We start from the raw sequence: 17,842 nt of genomic DNA, 5'->3' as shown, positions 1-17,842 counted from the left end.
ACATTCTAACAACAGCTGATCAAGCTTAAACGTGCTGCTGTTGTTTAGCGCGACATCCGACGGTTTCCTCTTTCTGGCACAAAGTGTGCAATAAAAAAACAAGAAAAAAGTCGATCAGCTGATCATTGATCTGTTTCATGATTGAAGTAGCAACAGGCAAGAGAGGGGAGAGAACATAGCTGGACTGGCCATCGGGCATACCGGGTCGATCGTTTTTTTTTTTTTTTTTTGGAAGGGTATAAATAATGAAAGGTGTTGGATTGGCCAATTGGTCACGATCGACTCTGGGCTGGACCAATTACAGCCGAGGAGGTCGGATGCACCCGCCCCCTTGTTTAGCAATCTTATAGACAAACTAAAGAAAATGGAGAACAAAAAAGGAAAGGGCCAAAAAGAAACAAGCCCTTCAGGCAGACGCTGCCAAATGTGTAAAAATAACTGAATTGTTTGGTGGTAGCTATGGCATCGCTTCCACAAATTTAGCAACATCAGCAAGTGGTGGAGGCCTTTCACTTGTGTCCTGTTTTTCAGGGTCCCATATAAATTCTTCAGAAGTAAATACTGCATATGATGCCAGTATTTTCCCATATTTTCTAGATACTGTATTAGTACTGTGTGTAAAATGCCATCAAAAACTCAATTAAGTGTTATTCTTCTTCTTCTTCTTCTTTCTCACCTTTCTTTCTCTGTCTCCTTTCATATTTAAAGGTTGCTGTGTTAAAAAAATATATTGTGCTACCATGCTGTTTTGTATTGTTTTGGTAAATAAATAGTTTATAAAAATATCCCTAAATCTGTCATTCATTAATTTTAATATTAATTAATGATCATGTCTCAACTCTAGTGTTCTTGGTCTTAATTTCAGGTTTCTACCATGTGTTGTAGATAGTTCAGGAGGTTAACTCTCCCAAGCAGTCTTTTTGTTTCCGCTATGTACTGTTTAAAATCCAGAATAGGGAGAATGGTGTAGGTTTAAGTTTATTAGATTGATGCATATATACCAACAAGGCAGTGTACATCAAAACAGTTGTTTTCATGCAAAGGCTTTATGGTTTTTCCTATAGCGATTGACAGACCACGTGACTTTTGCGCATTGCATGCCGGGAACTCGTGGCAAAACAATCCAAGTACCGCATCAAATGCAAGCATTCGCAGCACCGCAAATCGTTCATTCTCCGGTTCCAATACCTTCTTGGTTTTTCTTTGCCCCCCAAAAAAACCTATGTACAAAACGAAGGAGAACAATGCCGGTCCGTACAAGGACAGACTCGACGAAAAGGCAAAGAAAAGATATGAGGAAAAAATCAAAGGAGTGAAAGGGTTAGACACGAGCACACAGAGGGACAAAATACGTTAGCGTGCTGCCCAACTTTCACCATGCTCATATTTATAATCATACGGTTCTTGGAGTGAGTGCATACACTCATGAGGTTTTTAGTAACTTCAGGTCACTGCAACAAGTCCAGGTACAGTTTACCGATGGATGGGTACAGGACCTTGAAATGCACCGTGTAGAACGAAAGACCATCGTACGTATCACAAGTTTACCAGTCTCACAAATCGTCTTCATAAATACACATTCGTCAATCGTTTATTAATAGGACCTTTAAGCGCAACGGTAATTAATTAGTAGTGGAAATAATTTCTGGTACGCATTACAGAAATGTAGCAGTGACAATAATATTGTATGCTGTAATCGTATTGGGCAATTAGTGATACAGAAAAACTGTTGTATCCTGTGAATAAAAGTATGTTTTTGTCAATGTACCATGGTAATAACAGAAGCAATTATGTTATGAAAAATGACGTATTAACTACTACAAAACACTTACCTTTGTGGAAATGCTTGGAGCAGACTAACATGTGAGCTGGAGTGTTCTGGGACGTTATATTTGGTATATCCAGGCCATCCGTCGGCTCTTTGTTACTTCGGAAACATGGCTTAAACAATTTCTCTTCCACGACGTAATCCGATAACAACCGATCTCTTTTCCCGTGGCTGTCATGCAACAGGTGTTGTGCCAAAAAGTGATTGCCTGCCAAAAACTGATTTCCAATTTTTGCGTGTATTTTTTATGTGTAATATCTTTACGTATGTTGGTAAATAGACTTCGGTGAACAGCGTTTACAAAGGGACTATATATGGAATTAAAAAATTATCTGTTTTTTCAAGTATCTTTACAACTCTGTGTTATTGTACTTACCTTATAACCAATCTGGTCCTTTATCCCCACTTTAAATATTTTTACAGAACTATTGTAATATTTGAGCCATTTCTGCTGTCCAACTACTTCTTACAAAAGACATTTTTAATGTTAATTAGATTTTTTTAACGGCATAAATAAAGGTTATAAAAGTCATTATAGCAATTTAAATACGAGCAATCAGTTTTTGGCAAATACCGGAAATCAGTTTTTGGCAGACAATCACTTTTTGGCACAACACCGGCTATTGCAGTTAATAATACAACAGCTTCTTGCCATTTTTTGTGTTTCTTTTTATCGCTGTGTAACTGAGTTCAATTGAAAGCTTGCGTGTGCTAGTACCTCTTGCCACAAGTTCCCAGAATCCTTTGCGGTTTTACCCCTGAATGACGTCACATTTTTGGTGGGCCGGTCTTTAGTCAAAATGCCCGGGCCGATTTTTTGTCCCAGTCCAGCCCTGGGAGAGAATGAGAGAAGAAGAGGCAGCTGTGCAGCGTAAAGACATAGAATAACTCCAGCTTTGTGTCTTTTTTCATTCTAGCTGAAGTCCGGGACAAACTGTTCTTTTTCACCTCAACACAAAACGAGTAATATTTTCTCTCAATGCGGGACGATTCCATCTTTTTACCGGACGGTTGGCAACTCTACTAATAAACCTTACGAATAAAATAAAGTTACTATCAGTAACATCATAGCACCCACCTGTATAGAAACTCTGTCATGCTAGCTAGTACGCAGTATGAGTTATTGTAACTGATTGTAAAAAGTCATCAAAACAAAAATAAACTCCACCTAAACTTGGTTTATATCTGACCCAGATAGACTGCAAGTCATAACTTCTTACCTGAAGTTCAGTTCACCTGACACTCGGACCGGCAGCCGCCTCCGGTCTCTCCTCCTGCCTCCCCTTTCTCTCATCCACCTGCTGGCCTCCACCACTTGCTAATGTTACTGAATCTGAGGAAGCACCGCCACAGCCACCACCAAACAACTGAGTTATTTTTACACACCGACCAGCATCTTGCCAATCCACCACCTTTCATTGTTTATACCAGTGGTTCCCAAACTTTTTTTGCTGGGCCCCCCTTGTTTTACAAGAAAAATGTCCCCCCCCCCCCCCCCCAAAAAAAAAAAAACCATTCAAAAACATAAACAACTGTGGGATACTGTTTGTCCGGGATTTGAACAGCCCAGAGCTGCTCCCGACACAGGGAAAAACAATTCTGCAGGGGAGACCTACGGCACTTGTGCAGGTGAAGCCAAAGGGAAGATATGCTTCACCATATTTTCTAGTCTTTGGCTTAGAATGAAGTTGGTTTGGAAACATATTCAGCTATGCTTCATCTCCTGCTTTGCGTTTCTGTGGGCGCCCCGTGCTAGCAGTGTCCAAGCGTTTTGTCCCCCCCCCCCCTCCCCCTTTTTATTCTGCGCCCCCCCTGCAATGGCTCTGCGCCCCCCCTAGGGGGCGGGCCCCACACTTTGGGAAAGTCTGGTTTATACCGTTACAAAGAAAAAAAAAGTCACCGGGCCACCGAGCAAATGCCCGGTATGCCCGACGGCCAGTCCAGCTATGGTCGTGCCATCAGTTAACCCTTCCCGTGCCAACTGTGGCACGCGTGCCTAGGGTTGCCGACCCCTGTTCTAGACTGTGCAGATTAAAATGTGAGGTGCTGGAATTGCAACTTGGTGCAAAAATGATCACTTCGGTTTTATTGTCATTGAATTTAAGGAAACTAAAGGCCATACCAGCTAGCCCAACCTCAGTAACACTATAAAATTTGCTGCTGTTTAGTCTTCTGTCTTCATTTATGTTTGAAGTGATAGCAGAGCATTACATTTTAATTTCCAGCCAGAACATGGTATATCATTTTTAGATGGAAACTAGCAAGCTAACACCCTGCTAACTTCTAACTCTGTTAAACTTCATAAATTCTGTTTCTCATGGATGCCTGGATGTTAAACTTTATTGTTACATCTAGTAGAATAGCCACACTGAAGATGAAAGAATTCAGACAGTTTTAACGCTCAGTAATGTGACAGTGTTTGTTTGACTTTGGGACCTGAAGAGGAATTTAGACCCAGAAACAGCTGATGACGTCAGACTTAAAAGGCAGAAAAAGAGAGGCATAAAGGGGAAGCCAAAAGTTCAAGTAAAGCAGGTTGTGAGTTGTACCCTACCTACTTAAGTACAATATTCCATCACTGAAAAGCAGAATTTCCAGCTTACTTAGTTTTTCTCAAATGAACTGAGTTGATGAGCTTTTTGGACAAAAAAGTACTGGTAGCTTAAACTGAGTTCTAATTACAAGTTGATGAAAATGGAGTTTAGTCTACTTAATATTTTTAATTAAGCACAATATTAGGTTTTTACTGTGTAACTACATTACAAATGTATCCTCTGTCCCATAGGTAGAAGATGCAAAGCCCCAATCACTCACAACAGCCATCATTATTCAGAGAGCTGTGATATTTGGGGCACCTTGGATGGAGCTCTACATATGATATAGATATAATATCTCTAAACACAGATGGATCTATCAACAATCACAAATAATAATAGCTTTATTTGTATAGCACTCTTCAAAACACAGAGTTACAGTTATTCACAGTTTAAATAAAAGCCACACATTAAAGATAATTACACATATTTCACCACGCAGTCAGACATTCATTCCAACATACATACATACTTGCAGAGATGCAAATGGCTGCATACTCAAACAAAAAAAAAAAACAGAAAGCGAGAAAGATAATCTATAAACATGTGTTTTCAGCAGAATAAAATCATAAAAACAAAATAAATGAATAAAAATCACAGAATCACAGCAAACCTCGCCTCAAGTTTTAAAATCAGACAGAGGAACAGTCCAGATACCCCAGCTAGAGTATCAGAGAGGCTGACTGCAGTGATATCATAAGCTCTGTCTTGAGTGTTGTTGTTGAAGCTCTCTATGCACACTTCTTGAGCTAATATGAAGGCCACATGAAGTCTGAATGTCTGTAACTGTCAACTCGGCATGTGGTTTATAAAAAACTGTAGTTTCCTCATTCTGAAGAGGTGAGTTCAGAATGTGTGTGCGTGTCAATCAGGTTGTGTAAAGCGACAGCACTAGGCCTTTGCCAAATGGTGTAAGGCTGAAATTAAGTGCCTTTATAAGGTACTTGGCCACAGAGTGATTGGCAGAAAGCGATAACATCAAAGAAAAGGTGTGCTTAAATGAGCGCCTGTGGGTTTTTATCTGGTTTATTTCTTAGTGCTGCTGAACATCTTCCAAACAGATCAGTTCCTGTTTTACACAATGCTACCTTTGTTTTTACTAAAACTTGTTTATCCTCTTACTGTTCACCACTTAGGTGACACTATTCCCTTAAAAGTAAATACTGCCCAAAGATTGAAGGCCATGGCAGAGGTTTGCACTCTGAGTGCTTCTTGCTTGTTCTGAAATTGCTCTCAGTCGTACTTTTACGTTTCCTTTAACTTAACCTGATTTTTATTTTCTTTGGGGATTTTTTGTTTTAATCATTGTTGTATTTATATAAAATTGTATTTCTTTATTCTTTTGATCCTCCTGCTGTAACACAATAATTTCTGTTGTGGGATCAATAAAGTATCTCTCTGTCTATCTATAGAGTGATCCATGGACGTTGTGGATTTATTATCAGGTCGGATTCAACTCTGTTTCCAACTGTTTACACCTCCAGATGCTGAATGTTGCTTCTTTGCATTACCTTCTGGGTACTGCATCTTCTCATATATTAGCCTTCCTTGTTGGTATAGCGATAAGTATCCCCACCGGTTGGACCTGTGGTAGATCTTTGTTTGATGCTTCGATGGTGAGATTTTTTTTGATTAGCATTCAAATATCTCAGTGAATACAGAATAAAGATTACCACAAAGCAAGAAAGCACAAGACAAGGCTAATCAAAAGGTATAGGCTGAAGCATATGCTTATTACGTCAACCCTTTCAACCCATGCGGCTCCTTTACACAGGGCTCGAAGCAAAGAAAAAAACAAAGCAAAGCAACAAAACAAAAAAACAAACAAAAAACAAAACAAAAAAACTTTCCACCTTAGATAAGTAACTATATCAAAGGAAAACAACCAAGAGTTTCAGTATTATTATTATTATTATTATTATTATTGCTCTTTTCATTCTTGATTTATATATTTTTCTAATACTCTATTTTTAAACATGTTTTTAAACAAGGAAAATGAACTACACCTTTTTAAATCACTGTCATAACTATTCCACAAGTTAACTCCTCTAATAGAAACACATCTCTGCTTTATGTTTGTCCTTATCTTGTTTGTTTGTTTTTTAAAGAAACCTGTTCCCCTTAAGTCATATTGACTTTCTCTGACTTTAAACAGCTTCTGAGTACTGCGGCAAAGCAAGTTATTTTGTCCTTTATACATTATCTGTGCCATTTTATATTCAACTAAATCATAAAATTTCAGGGCATTCAGATTAATAAACAAAATGTTAATTGGTTCTATATAGTTTGAGATAATCATTCTCTTACTTAATTGCTAGGAAGGTACCATGTGGGTGTGCATACTGTGGGTAGCTTTTGAACCATCCTATTATTCCAGGGTTTTTCTACTTTTCCACTTTCACCACTGGTTAACTCACAGGGTTTACTGCTTAATGAGGGTTAATGCCAGTAGATACAGTGTAATCATTTTTCTATAAAATTATATTACTATACTGTATAAGAGTATTGACTACATTACAAATGTATCCTCTGTCCCGTAGGTAAAAAATGCAAAGCCCCAGTCACTCACAACAGACATCATTATTCAGAGAGCTGTGATATTTGGGGCACCTTGGATGGAGCGTAGGGATGGGTATTGATAAGATTTTCACGATTCCGATTCCATTTTTGATTCTGTTTAACGATTCGATTCTTTATCGATTCTCTTATCGATTATTTTTTTTTAAAAAAAAGGAGAACACTAAGGTCAATTAGCTTAGATCTTTGTTTTATATCTTCTCTTTGAACAAGATAGAAATTTAGGAGTAACATGGCCTTACAAACCCAACAGTGAGATCTTAACAGATCCAACCTACGGCTCTTCAATGGGGTGTCACAGGGTCCCCAGGAAAAAAAATTGTGAATGTAAAATAATAAAATAAATATTCTTGTGTAGCAATTACACAAGAATATCCAATAATGTCCCTGCCTACAATTAAACACATTCACTTACCGAAAATCGGGGGCATCTGCTGTGGCAAATGGGTGCAAGCCTTTGACCACAAACTTAGTCACTGCTCGGTGACATTCGTCTATCCTGGCCTGAAAGGAGACGCTACCGGTAGACTGCAGCGAGAACTGCCAGCATCTGAGCCAGACTCTGTCTGTCTCTCTCATCATGGTCATCTAAATGCACAGTAATGGCAAGTTTTGTAATAAGGCAGATCGCGCTAACATAATATGCACTGTTAGTTGATTATTTACCTGCCGCATTAACGGGAGAGGACGTGCAAACGTTACCGCTGCTGCTGGGTTGAGATTCACGAGTCCGGAGCGGAATTAAAAACACGACATTCATTTAAGGTTATCGCGTGTTTTGTGAGCAAATGCTTTTGCATATTCGTAGTGTTTCCTCCCTTAAATGAAATATCTACTGTGCAAGTATTGCAAGTTGCCCTGTTGTCATCCGTTCTCATAAAGTATAATCAAACTTTTTAGCGTTTGAGCCGCCATGTTTCCTGCCAGGTAAATGACGCTCCGCAACGTGGTGACGTCATTCGGGGCGACTGGAATCGATAAGGGAATCGTTTGCAAAAATGGCAAACGATTCCAAGGAATTGAAACAGTGGGAACCGGTTCTCAACAAGAACCGGTTTTCGATACCCATCCCTAATGGAGCGTGCCTGTATTAATAGTGTTTGCTCAGGCTGTTAAGTTGCTCCAGCTTCAGGAAGGGATTCCACAGGAATGAACACTTGTCCTGTTAAAAAGAAGAGCATATTTATCATTTTAACAACTCTATTGGTCAGATTTACTAAGTTAGCAAAACTTAATGTTGTTGCAACCACAGAAAAGGCCCAATTTATGAACACAGCAAGAGCAGCATAGAAAAAATTGATGATGATGATGAGGCAACAGATCTACTTAATAATGATATGCACTGTAGTAAGAATAGGAACAGGTTTTTGTTAGGATTTTCTTGAAAACAGAAGGTTAAAGAGACAAAGTCATGAAAGTTACTGAGTGCTGGGCACCCCGAGGCTTTCAGTCATGAATCAGAATATGTTAGAATATGCACACTTCCAACAAACTCCTTAATTTGACACACAGTGATGTATGCAGCAGACTTCTTATTGTAGTAGATGATTCCAGATATTGCAATAACAAATCCAATCACGAGTCCACACAGTCCAACAGCTATCTGAGTTCGTTGTGCCACTGGGAGGGAGGGGTCTGAAACAGTGAGATAAAAGTGAAACTCGTAATTATGCAGCTTCAGTTTTATCTCTCTACCGTGGCACCACAGCAGCAAACTTACCCCAGACCACAAACATCGGCTCAGAGAGACCAAGGTGTTCGACCATACAGGCAATTTTTTCTGCTGAAGTAGGGATATACTCCAGGTAGGAATGAGTCTGGTAGTACCAGTCACCATCAGGCATCACGTCAGAGTAACTGACATCTGTGGTCACCTCTTGGCCGTTCCTCATCCACATCATTCTGATTTGTTTTGGATAAAAGTTGTAGGCACTGCACACAAGCGTAGATGCGTGCTCGCCATTAGGCCTTTTCACTGATTTTAGTCTGACGGTGGGTATAGTTGTCAGATTATCTAAAAAGTAAAGAAGTTTCATGTTTATGATGAAAAAAATACATTAATGCACCTCCTCTGTGAACAGATGTATTCCTCAAATATATGTAATGTATCGTAGAATTGTTGTCAATTATGGCATACTTGGAAATTAACTGTAATGTCATGCAACTGAGCAAAACAAATGAAGTACTATTTTTATTTACAGTAAAATAAATCTAATAATCTTATGTCATCAAAAATTATCAAAAAAAATATTTGATGTAAAAAGTTCACAGCATCAAAACTCCATTCAACATTTTAAAACATTATTAAGAAACAAATCTCTTACATATGGATTGGATGAGGTCTGATGTGTCCGTACACAACAGTTTCCTTTCTTGTTAGTACATCAAAGGGATCACTGTTCCACCATTTTGCTGCTTCAATTGAATACGCTGTGAATCCCGTCCAGTTGCCTCTTGTGCTGTTGTACTCCATCATCAAGTTCTTATTAAAAATACTAGTTAATATGTACTCGGTTTTTTCAAAGTGTGGCCCTTTGAATGTACAGCATGCTCTCACTTGGTAAAAGTCTTCATCTGTGAGAACTGAAATAAAAAGAAAGAAATGTACTGATGTTAAACATAATAATTCGAATTTAATATTTCACTGATTTGTTCAAACAGAAGACCTTTGCAGCTCACCTGGACTAAAAAGAGAGGAAGCCACAAACAGGATAAGCTTACGAGTGTACATGTTTTATGTGTGTTGTACGACGATTCAGGAAGATGACTTAATCTGCAGCATTTATATGTTCACCAAAACGAGGAAGCGAAAGCAGATAGGCTGATATAACAGCAAAACACTCAGTGGAAACTCCCTCTATCCATTACATTTATGACAATAACTGATAATGATTATGACTTTGCTCCTTTGTTTAGTTAGCTCTTGTTTGTGCACTAATACTAGATGAAGTGACTTCTGTGGACAATCAAACTGTTGTTTGACAATCAGAAACAGTAGAGAGATGTGGGAGCATTTTATGTTGAGACTGTAAAGAAGAATGTTTTGAACTGTAGATTAAATGTGCATAAATTATAAAGATTTGACATGTTGGTTAATTAAGTTCTGTTAGATTTTGTAAATGGATGATAAGCAGATGAAAATTTCATATAAAGAACCCAACTCTAGCAGCAAATGAATGTTTAGAGCTTAAAATAGATTACAGAATTCAGCCTACAGAAAACATTGTTAAGATATGCTTTCACTTTTCTAACAGCTCTTGTGAAAAACATTACTGAAATTTTCTTGTTGGTAAAGTGTACTGTATAACAAAACCTCATGTTCTGTCGCAAAAATAAGGCACCTAAATAATCTCTGCAACTAACTACAAACTTCTTAAAAACTATTTTTCATTTTCAGTAAGTTTCCAGAATGTTTTCACTTGTATCGGTTTATTTATATATTTTTTAAACTTAGTTTTCACATCCGTGTTAATAATAGTGTAGTAATTAAATTAATAATACTTATGAAGTATGATGACTTACAATCAGGTAGACGTCTCAGCAACAATGTGTTTAATTCGTTTATGGATACATTCTTTTTTCTAGTCTGGTTTTTATTTTATTTCAGTTGGAAAAAAAAACACCATTAAGTCTTTTTTCTCATTCTACTTGGCATAATGCACCTAATATGATTTTAGAGTTATGGATCATTAGTAAGGCATATTTCAGTGCTAGAATACCAGTAATGCAGACTTCAAGCTCTGCACTAACGCTCTGCACTAACGCTAAGAACCAAAAATGTGCTGCAGCGCGTCACATCTAAAAATGTCGTATGAAAAGTGCTGATATCACCGTTCAGCTTTACTGCACAGTATTAATAGTATGAAAGACTTTTATTATAGAAACACTGACACATCAGCCAAAGAACTACTGCTTTATTTTTTAACTAGAAAGACTTAAATCTGTGGGACTAGTGTATTCATAATGGAAAATGTCAATTGTCGCTGGTAATTTTAACACAGCATATGAGCCATTACACAAGGAATGAAAATAAGAGACAGTTCAGGTTTCTCAGTAAACACAGATGAAAGTTATGCCTGCTGGAAACAAACTAAGGACTATGCAATCTGAGCTCTATAAAATATGTAGTAGGGATGCAACGATACCAATTTTTACAAACCGATACGATACCGATACTTGGATCTGAGTACTTGCCGATACAGAGTACAAAAACCGATACTTCTACCACACACACACACACACACACACAAATGCAATGAATTGGAAGACAGGTTTTATTTTATTCTCTGCCAATAAAAAATTAAATCTTAATAAAAATGACCACAAAAAAATTTCAAGTGAAAAATAAGCACTTCTGTTAAATTATTGCAGAGTGTCCACATTGTAATTTAACAAAATACCACTGAACTATTGGCACTGTCTCGAGCTTTCAGAATAATAAATAAACACTTCTGTTTGGAATAAAAGTAAATACAAATTAGGTTTGAGAATAAAATAAACGTGTTGCAGAGTGTCCATATTGTAAACAAACAAACAAAATAACAAAAGTATTTGGCATTGACGAACTCCTCATCTGCCCGTGGATCATCAGTCCACTGCGCCGTTAAACCAAGGACTGACATCGCACACACACTGCTTGTGTTTACCTCTTCAGAAAGTTTTGGCACCATTATGTGTGTGATGTATGGGCGGTTGGGAATTTCATATCGCGGCTCGAGTATGCTGAGAAGACGGTGCAATCCTATGTTTTCCACGGCCGGCATTAGTCATCCAGAGCGATAAAATGAGTCAGAGCCTCTGTTATTTAAACTGCCCGTGGATTTTCTCTTGACATTTTTCATCGCTTTTCCAAAACCTGAGTAAAAGTTGGCTGTTCCGGTCCACACTGCTGACATTTTGCTTAGCCTAGCTACAGCAGCCTCCAGTTTCTCTTTTTTATCTGGGGCCGCCAGTCTCACTCGCCTAACCCTGTGCCTGTCTAGCGCGGGATGTCCCCCTAGTGGCCAATCTAAAAAACTACAACAGAAATGACATGCCACCCTCTGATTAATGAAATAAGTTAGTATCGGTTCATGGTATCGGTTAACTTTTACGAGTATGAGTACACACATATTTTACAGTATCGGCCCCGATACCCGATACCAGTATCGGTACATCCCTAATATGTAGTATACATCTCAACCAGCGGGACCAGAGTTCCCTGCTTTAAAAAAAAAGTAGGTTCCTATGAAAACTCCAAGCAATCCAAGACTCAGGCCAAGTCCACAGAAGACAGCTGGACCTTTGCTGAGCTCATCTGTTTCAACCTCTGCAGAGGACAGCAGAAAGAAATGAATTCTAGACATTAAAACGTAATATATGTGCTAAAATATCTGAAGCTTCTTTGTTCTCACCCCAAAACTTGGTCTGAGGCTCGTCCAGCGCTTCATGTTCCACAGTGCAACTGTAGATGTCTCCTTTCTCTGGCACAAAGTTGAAGTAGGACAAAACATAAGCAGTCCCATCAGGATTGGACAAAGTTTTGATGAAAGGGTCTTCCACTGTTACTTCTACATCATTCTTGGTCCACTTAATGTTGATCGAAGGAGGAAAGAAGTGGTTGATGAAGCAGATGAGGGTATTATCTTCCCCTGTTATCACTTCATCTCTGGGGTAGATGATGAATTCTGGTGGTTCTAAATTAAATGAACACATGATTTGCTTAAATTCAACTCTCTGGTTTAAAAAAAATATCTAAAAAACTTGCAGCATAAACAGTGAAAACTGAACAGGAAACATAACAGTTTGAGGTTCACTGACCTTTTTTCTTTATTACAGACTTGTCTGGCTTCCATCTGTAGATGTCATTTTTGCACATACTTCGATATAATACTGCATATTTGTAGGCGTCGGGTAAATGAAAACTTATGGGAATTTTGCTCTCCCAAATCAGAAGATCTTTTTTAAAGTCTGCATAGTATACGTCATCACCATCGAATGCTGCACAGATTTGAGTATCACTTGAGTCAAAACATCCATAGATGTGACAAAGTGTATGACTTCCTAGGATCAAGTGACAACACAGTTAAAAACACAGTGTTAATATACTCTAAATTACAAAAACAATAAATCATAAATACAGCTTACAAGATGAAAGTTTACGGATTAACCAGTAATGGGAAATAATGATACCTACCTTCAGCCTCGACGCAGGCTGCTGTAGACAAAATAATTATAGTTTTAAGGAACATATTCAGTCTGTACTTCTCTGTGTTCTGCCTTGTCTTTAGTATCAAAGTTGACGGTGATACAAGACAACTTCCTCATTGTTAAACAAATCATATAAATGTTGCTGGGAAGAGAACAGGAGGAGGGGAAGAGTCAAGTAGAACTTGCTGAACAGCTTAAACTAAGATAAATACAGTTTATTGAGCAAAAAATCTAATCCAAATAAACACATTCACTGTGGATACTGTTGGGTTTTTATGAGAGAGAAGCCAAAAATGCTCAAATTATCAGTTTTCACAATTTATAATTAAACATTTAAAATTCAAATTAGTTTTACATGGTGCCGTGGACCTCCGTCTCTCTAAAGACTTTTATTGCGTGTGGTAAAACCAGAATGTTAACATGATTGGTCAGCAGTTGGAGACTTTAGACCCTGTGTATGCCGGCTTGTACACATACACGAGAGACACGAGAGTTCTTCTTTACTTATGTTTACTGTGCTTCTCTTAACGTACACAGGTACACTGTAGAACTGGTGAATACAAATGTACAAGAAAATTATATTCCAGCCTTTAAACATATTGCAATATAAAATTCACAAAATATAAACAAACATACCACTTTGGCCTGCAAGTGGACAAACCAGTGTATTGTGAACTTAGGACTTGCTATTTCTTCTTTGACATTCACACATCTCGACCGTCACCATGAGCAGCTTCTTTGACCTTTTTTTCCCAAAACAGGAAGTGGCCTCTGGCCTTACCTTAAATGTTAACATGCTCAACATAAAAATAAAACATACAAAATAAAATGCGTTAATTACATTATCATTACAAGAGCTCCGCCTAGTGGTCAAGTACTAACAATCCAACAGCTGTTACACTATGTCTGACTCATGTTTCTTCTTCTGCACCTTTTTGGACATTCCCTAACACCAGAATTCATAGCCCTGTTGTTCTCTAGACAAGTCAGCACTAAAGTTTTATACCTTGTGGTGACATCACCAGTCCTGGCGGACGATCCCTCTCACACATTCCTCAGAGAAGAAGGCTTCTCTCTCCTTATGGCTGTTAGTATCTGAGCCTAAATCCAAAGCTATCCTACAATGCATATCTGTGTGCAATATAGGATCAAACATAATATATATCACATATATATATCACATCTCATTTGTATCACATATGTGATACAAATATAGGTAATTGTGTAATATAAAATAATGGGAGTACATGAGCTTAGCAGAAACAACAGATGGTAAGTGTTGATGGCTCCATAAGCTCTAATTCATAATCTTTACAAGCGTGGCACAAGAAGAGTTTTGAAGCTTTTGCAGGTGAAGCAGAATCATTGATCTGCCTGCTCGTTGTTCTTATAATAAATTCTAGGTGAGGAGGAAAAGCCACTGGGCACAGGGAGAGCCAACACCCCAGGAACGTTTAACCCACAATACTGCAATCCTAATTACTGTATTTAGTTAAATGCTGCCACCTGGCATGGCATTTTAAAATCAGCGCTCTCCTTGTTTGGCCTGTGAGTTTAGGTGGACGGCCTTGTCTTGGTAGGTTTACAGTTGTGCCATACTCCTTCCATTTCTGAATGATCGCTTGAACAGTGCTCCGTGGTATGTTCAAGGCTTGGGAAATCTTTTTGTAGCCTAAGCCTGCTTTAAATTTCTCAGTAACTTTATCCCTGACCTGTCTGGTATGTTTTTGGACTTCATGGTGTTGTTATTCTCTTAGACAACCTCTGAGGCTGTCACAGAGCAGCTGTATTTGTACTGACATTAGATTACACACAGGTGCACTCTATTTAGTCATTAGCACTCATCAGGCAATGTCTATGGGCAACTGACTGCACTCAGACCAAAGGGGGCTGAATAATTACGCACACCCCACTTTGCAGTTATTTATTTGTAAAATCGGTTTGTAATTATGTATGATTTTCGTTCCACTTCTCACGTGTACACCACTTTGTATTGGTCTTTCACGTGGAATTCCACTAAAATTGATTCATGTTTGTGGCTGTAATGTGACAAAATGTGGAAAAGTTCAAGGGGGCTGAATACTTTTACAAGTCACTGTATTTAGTATCCTTACTGCCTGTGTCTGCTTCTTTGTAGTTATGTCCTGTTTATACATTGAAAGGCGTGTTTCCTCTATGCCATGTGTAGCTTTACTTACTTTCCTTGCTCTCACTGATTTGCTGTTTAGTTCACCACTTGTTTCCTTCTCATTTGTTATCACTTGTATATATTGTCTCCAACTTCCTTTGCCCTTGTTGTCTTCTCTACTTATCTATGCCTCTAAGCTGTGTTCTCCATGTTTCCTGACTTTGCATTTCCTGTGCATCTGCAGATCTAGTTTACCATCTATAGAGCCTATTATGACATTACTGGTAATGTTAGATTACTGCATCCCTATCCCAAATTACAAGTGATGCAGATAAAAAGCTGTTGGATAAATTATTTTATGAAAATCAAATAGATCACCAAAAATAAGAGGAGTTAACACAGTTAAAACATAAAGAAATATAAAATGCCATAAAACCTTAACAATATGAATAATATGGCACATACACTAAATCAATAACATAAAATAATTAAACAAGTCAATAAAGAACTGATGGGACTTATAAAATATGAAGTTTTGAGGAATTATTTCAAAGTCCTGGGCCAAAGATCACATCCAGATTGCAGAAAAGCTTGGGGGTTAGGGTCAGTGTTTGAGTCTTAGATGTGGGAACACTGAGCTTAGGGAAACATCAGAGTGACAAGCCGTAAAATTAAAGTTGGTATTCATGTAACTACTCCTTTATCATTCACATTGAAATGGAAATGAATTCTGTGTTTACAAATGATCTGACGCAAGAGACGCATATAGGAAGATCTTGTAGCTCTGAAAGAAGCTGATCTGTATCTCAACACCTGTAATTTAGTCAAATGACTGAATGGAGGGAGGGGCTGCCCTGCTCAAGCAAGAACAGACTTCATTTTACAGTCACAGAGCAGACTGTGCATTTTTGTGGTGTCAGAATTTATCAGCAGAATAACGTTCAGAGGCCTCTCTGCAGCTTCTCTCCTCCTGTTACCCCACCAAAACCCCATCTCCATAGAGACTGTGTCAGCTCCCAAACAGACAAAAAACAAACTAAAAACCAGCAGAAAAACATAAATAAGCATAAAAAATCACAAAGAAAGAACAATACAGTATCCACATCTGAACCAAAGAGTAAAACAGTGAAATGTGGATTATTAAATATTAGGTCGCTGTTAGTACATGACTTAATAATTGATCAACAAATCGATTTACTCTGCCTTACAGAAACCTGGTTGCAGCAGGATGATTATGTTAGTTTAAATGAATCAACACCCCCAAGTCATTTTAACTACCACAAATCTCGAAGCACAGGCCGAGGGGGCAGTGTGGCAGCAATTTTTCACACCAGCCTATTAATCAACGAAAGACCAAGACAGACTTTTAATTCATTTGAAAGCCTGATGGTTAGCCTTGTCCACCCCAGCTGTAAAACTCAGAAACCAGTCCCAGTCCCATCCCTAGACCCAGCTGTCTTAGCTAATTATAGGCCAATCTCTAACCTTCCTCTCATATCAAAAATCCTTGAAAGAGTAGTTGTCAACCAGCTAACAGATCATCTGCAGAGGAATGGCTTATTTGAAGAGTTTCAGTCAGGTTTCAGAGCTCATCACAGCACAGAAACAGCTTTAGTTAAGGTTACAAATGATCTTTTTATGGCCTCTGACAGTGAACTCATCGCTGTAATTGTCCTGCTAGACCTCAGTGCAGCGTTCTTTACTGTTGACCATAATATCCTATTAGAACAATTAGAGCATGCTGTAGGTCAGGGGTGTCCAAACTTTTTTCACTGAGGGCCACATACATAAAACTATAGGAGGAGGTGGGCCACTTACTAGAAATTAGGTATATAACCTTAACTTTAGTGTATTAAAGTTAGAAAAATCACTTACAAGTGGTCGAATATATTATATTGTTGAATATAATTAAAGACAAAACTGCCTTCATCACAGCTTTCCATAAATGGATCTTTATTGATTTATTCAGAAAAAGCTTTGGTAGCTCATTCTCAGAACAGCAGCCTCAGATTTCTTCTTAGACAGAAGATTTACAGCACAGAGAAAAAACAATAAAGGGGAAAATGGGACGGGCACATTTCAAGTTTGTTATTTAAGTTAATAGGCTTAGCAACACACCTATTAACGTTTGTTTGAAACCGTTATCAACATTAACAGACTGAACTGGACTTAATAACAGGAGTGCATATAATTTTAGTAAATTATTCTGGTGAGTATCAGCTGCGCTGGGTATGCAAATCGGGACATCCAGCAGCGGTGCTGATCGCCACTCGTGCCAAAAATCCAGACAAATGTCACTTGATCAAGGAGCAAATCTGCATCAGATGAGATCAGCTGACTTTGCGTGTACGTGGGCAGTGCACAGCGGTGTGTACTCTGTGTGTTAACAAGAAAAGCGCATATAAAGAAAGTGGCGCGCAAAAGCAGGGTAGTGACAGAATTGATGCGCATTATTGATATTTGAAGCATGTGTACCTGCACATTAACACACGGGTACTGTGGAATATATTTTTTACTCACCTAAAG

General features: G+C 38.3%; 1 protein-coding gene, 1 long non-coding RNA gene and 1 pseudogene across 3 annotated transcripts in view; 1 reads left to right on the top strand and 2 right to left on the bottom strand.

Moving 5' to 3' along the window:
- Nucleotides 1–17,842, top strand: part of LOC146499214 (uncharacterized) — a 170,900-nt gene that overhangs the window by 47,631 nt on the left and 105,427 nt on the right. The window lies entirely within an intron of this gene.
- LOC146499221 (class II histocompatibility antigen, B-L beta chain-like) lies at nucleotides 8,087–10,344 on the bottom strand (annotated as a pseudogene). Its single transcript, XR_014870236.1, has 4 exons — nucleotides 9,679–10,344; nucleotides 9,324–9,582; nucleotides 8,720–9,013; nucleotides 8,087–8,634 (listed from the first exon to the last, which is right to left on the bottom strand). The product of XR_014870236.1 is annotated as a class II histocompatibility antigen, B-L beta chain-like (transcript).
- Nucleotides 10,410–13,520, bottom strand: LOC146499220 (H-2 class II histocompatibility antigen, A-Q alpha chain-like). The gene is made up of 4 exons (XM_085138205.1): nucleotides 13,175–13,520; nucleotides 12,799–13,041; nucleotides 12,393–12,674; nucleotides 10,410–12,307 (listed from the first exon to the last, which is right to left on the bottom strand). Exons 1-4 carry the CDS (start codon nucleotides 13,227–13,229, stop codon nucleotides 12,177–12,179), a joined length of 711 nt encoding a protein of 236 aa, XP_084994331.1. The 5' UTR covers nucleotides 13,230–13,520; the 3' UTR covers nucleotides 10,410–12,176.

Source organism: Neolamprologus multifasciatus, chromosome 17 (assembly GCF_963576455.1).
Source record: "Neolamprologus multifasciatus chromosome 17, fNeoMul1.2, whole genome shotgun sequence".
In the NCBI taxonomy this organism is placed as follows: domain Eukaryota; kingdom Metazoa; phylum Chordata; class Actinopteri; order Cichliformes; family Cichlidae; genus Neolamprologus; species Neolamprologus multifasciatus.
Note: the sequence above shows the minus strand (reverse complement) of the source record. Positions and strands in the feature narration are given on the sequence as shown.

What these genes read in the sequence shown, in the direction of transcription:
- LOC146499220 (XM_085138205.1), bottom strand. Translation starts at nt 13,229, where the DNA reads ATGTTCCTTAAAACTATAATTATTTTGTCTACAGCAGCCTGCGTCGAG. An exon ending in GTCTGTAATAAAGAAAAAAG is followed by an intron (nt 12,675 to 12,798) that starts GTCAGTGAACCT and finishes CATTTAATTTAG; the next exon opens with AACCACCAGAATTCATCATC. An exon ending in GCCTCAGACCAAGTTTTGGG is followed by an intron (nt 12,308 to 12,392) that starts GTGAGAACAAAG and finishes TGTCCTCTGCAG; the next exon opens with AGGTTGAAACAGATGAGCTC.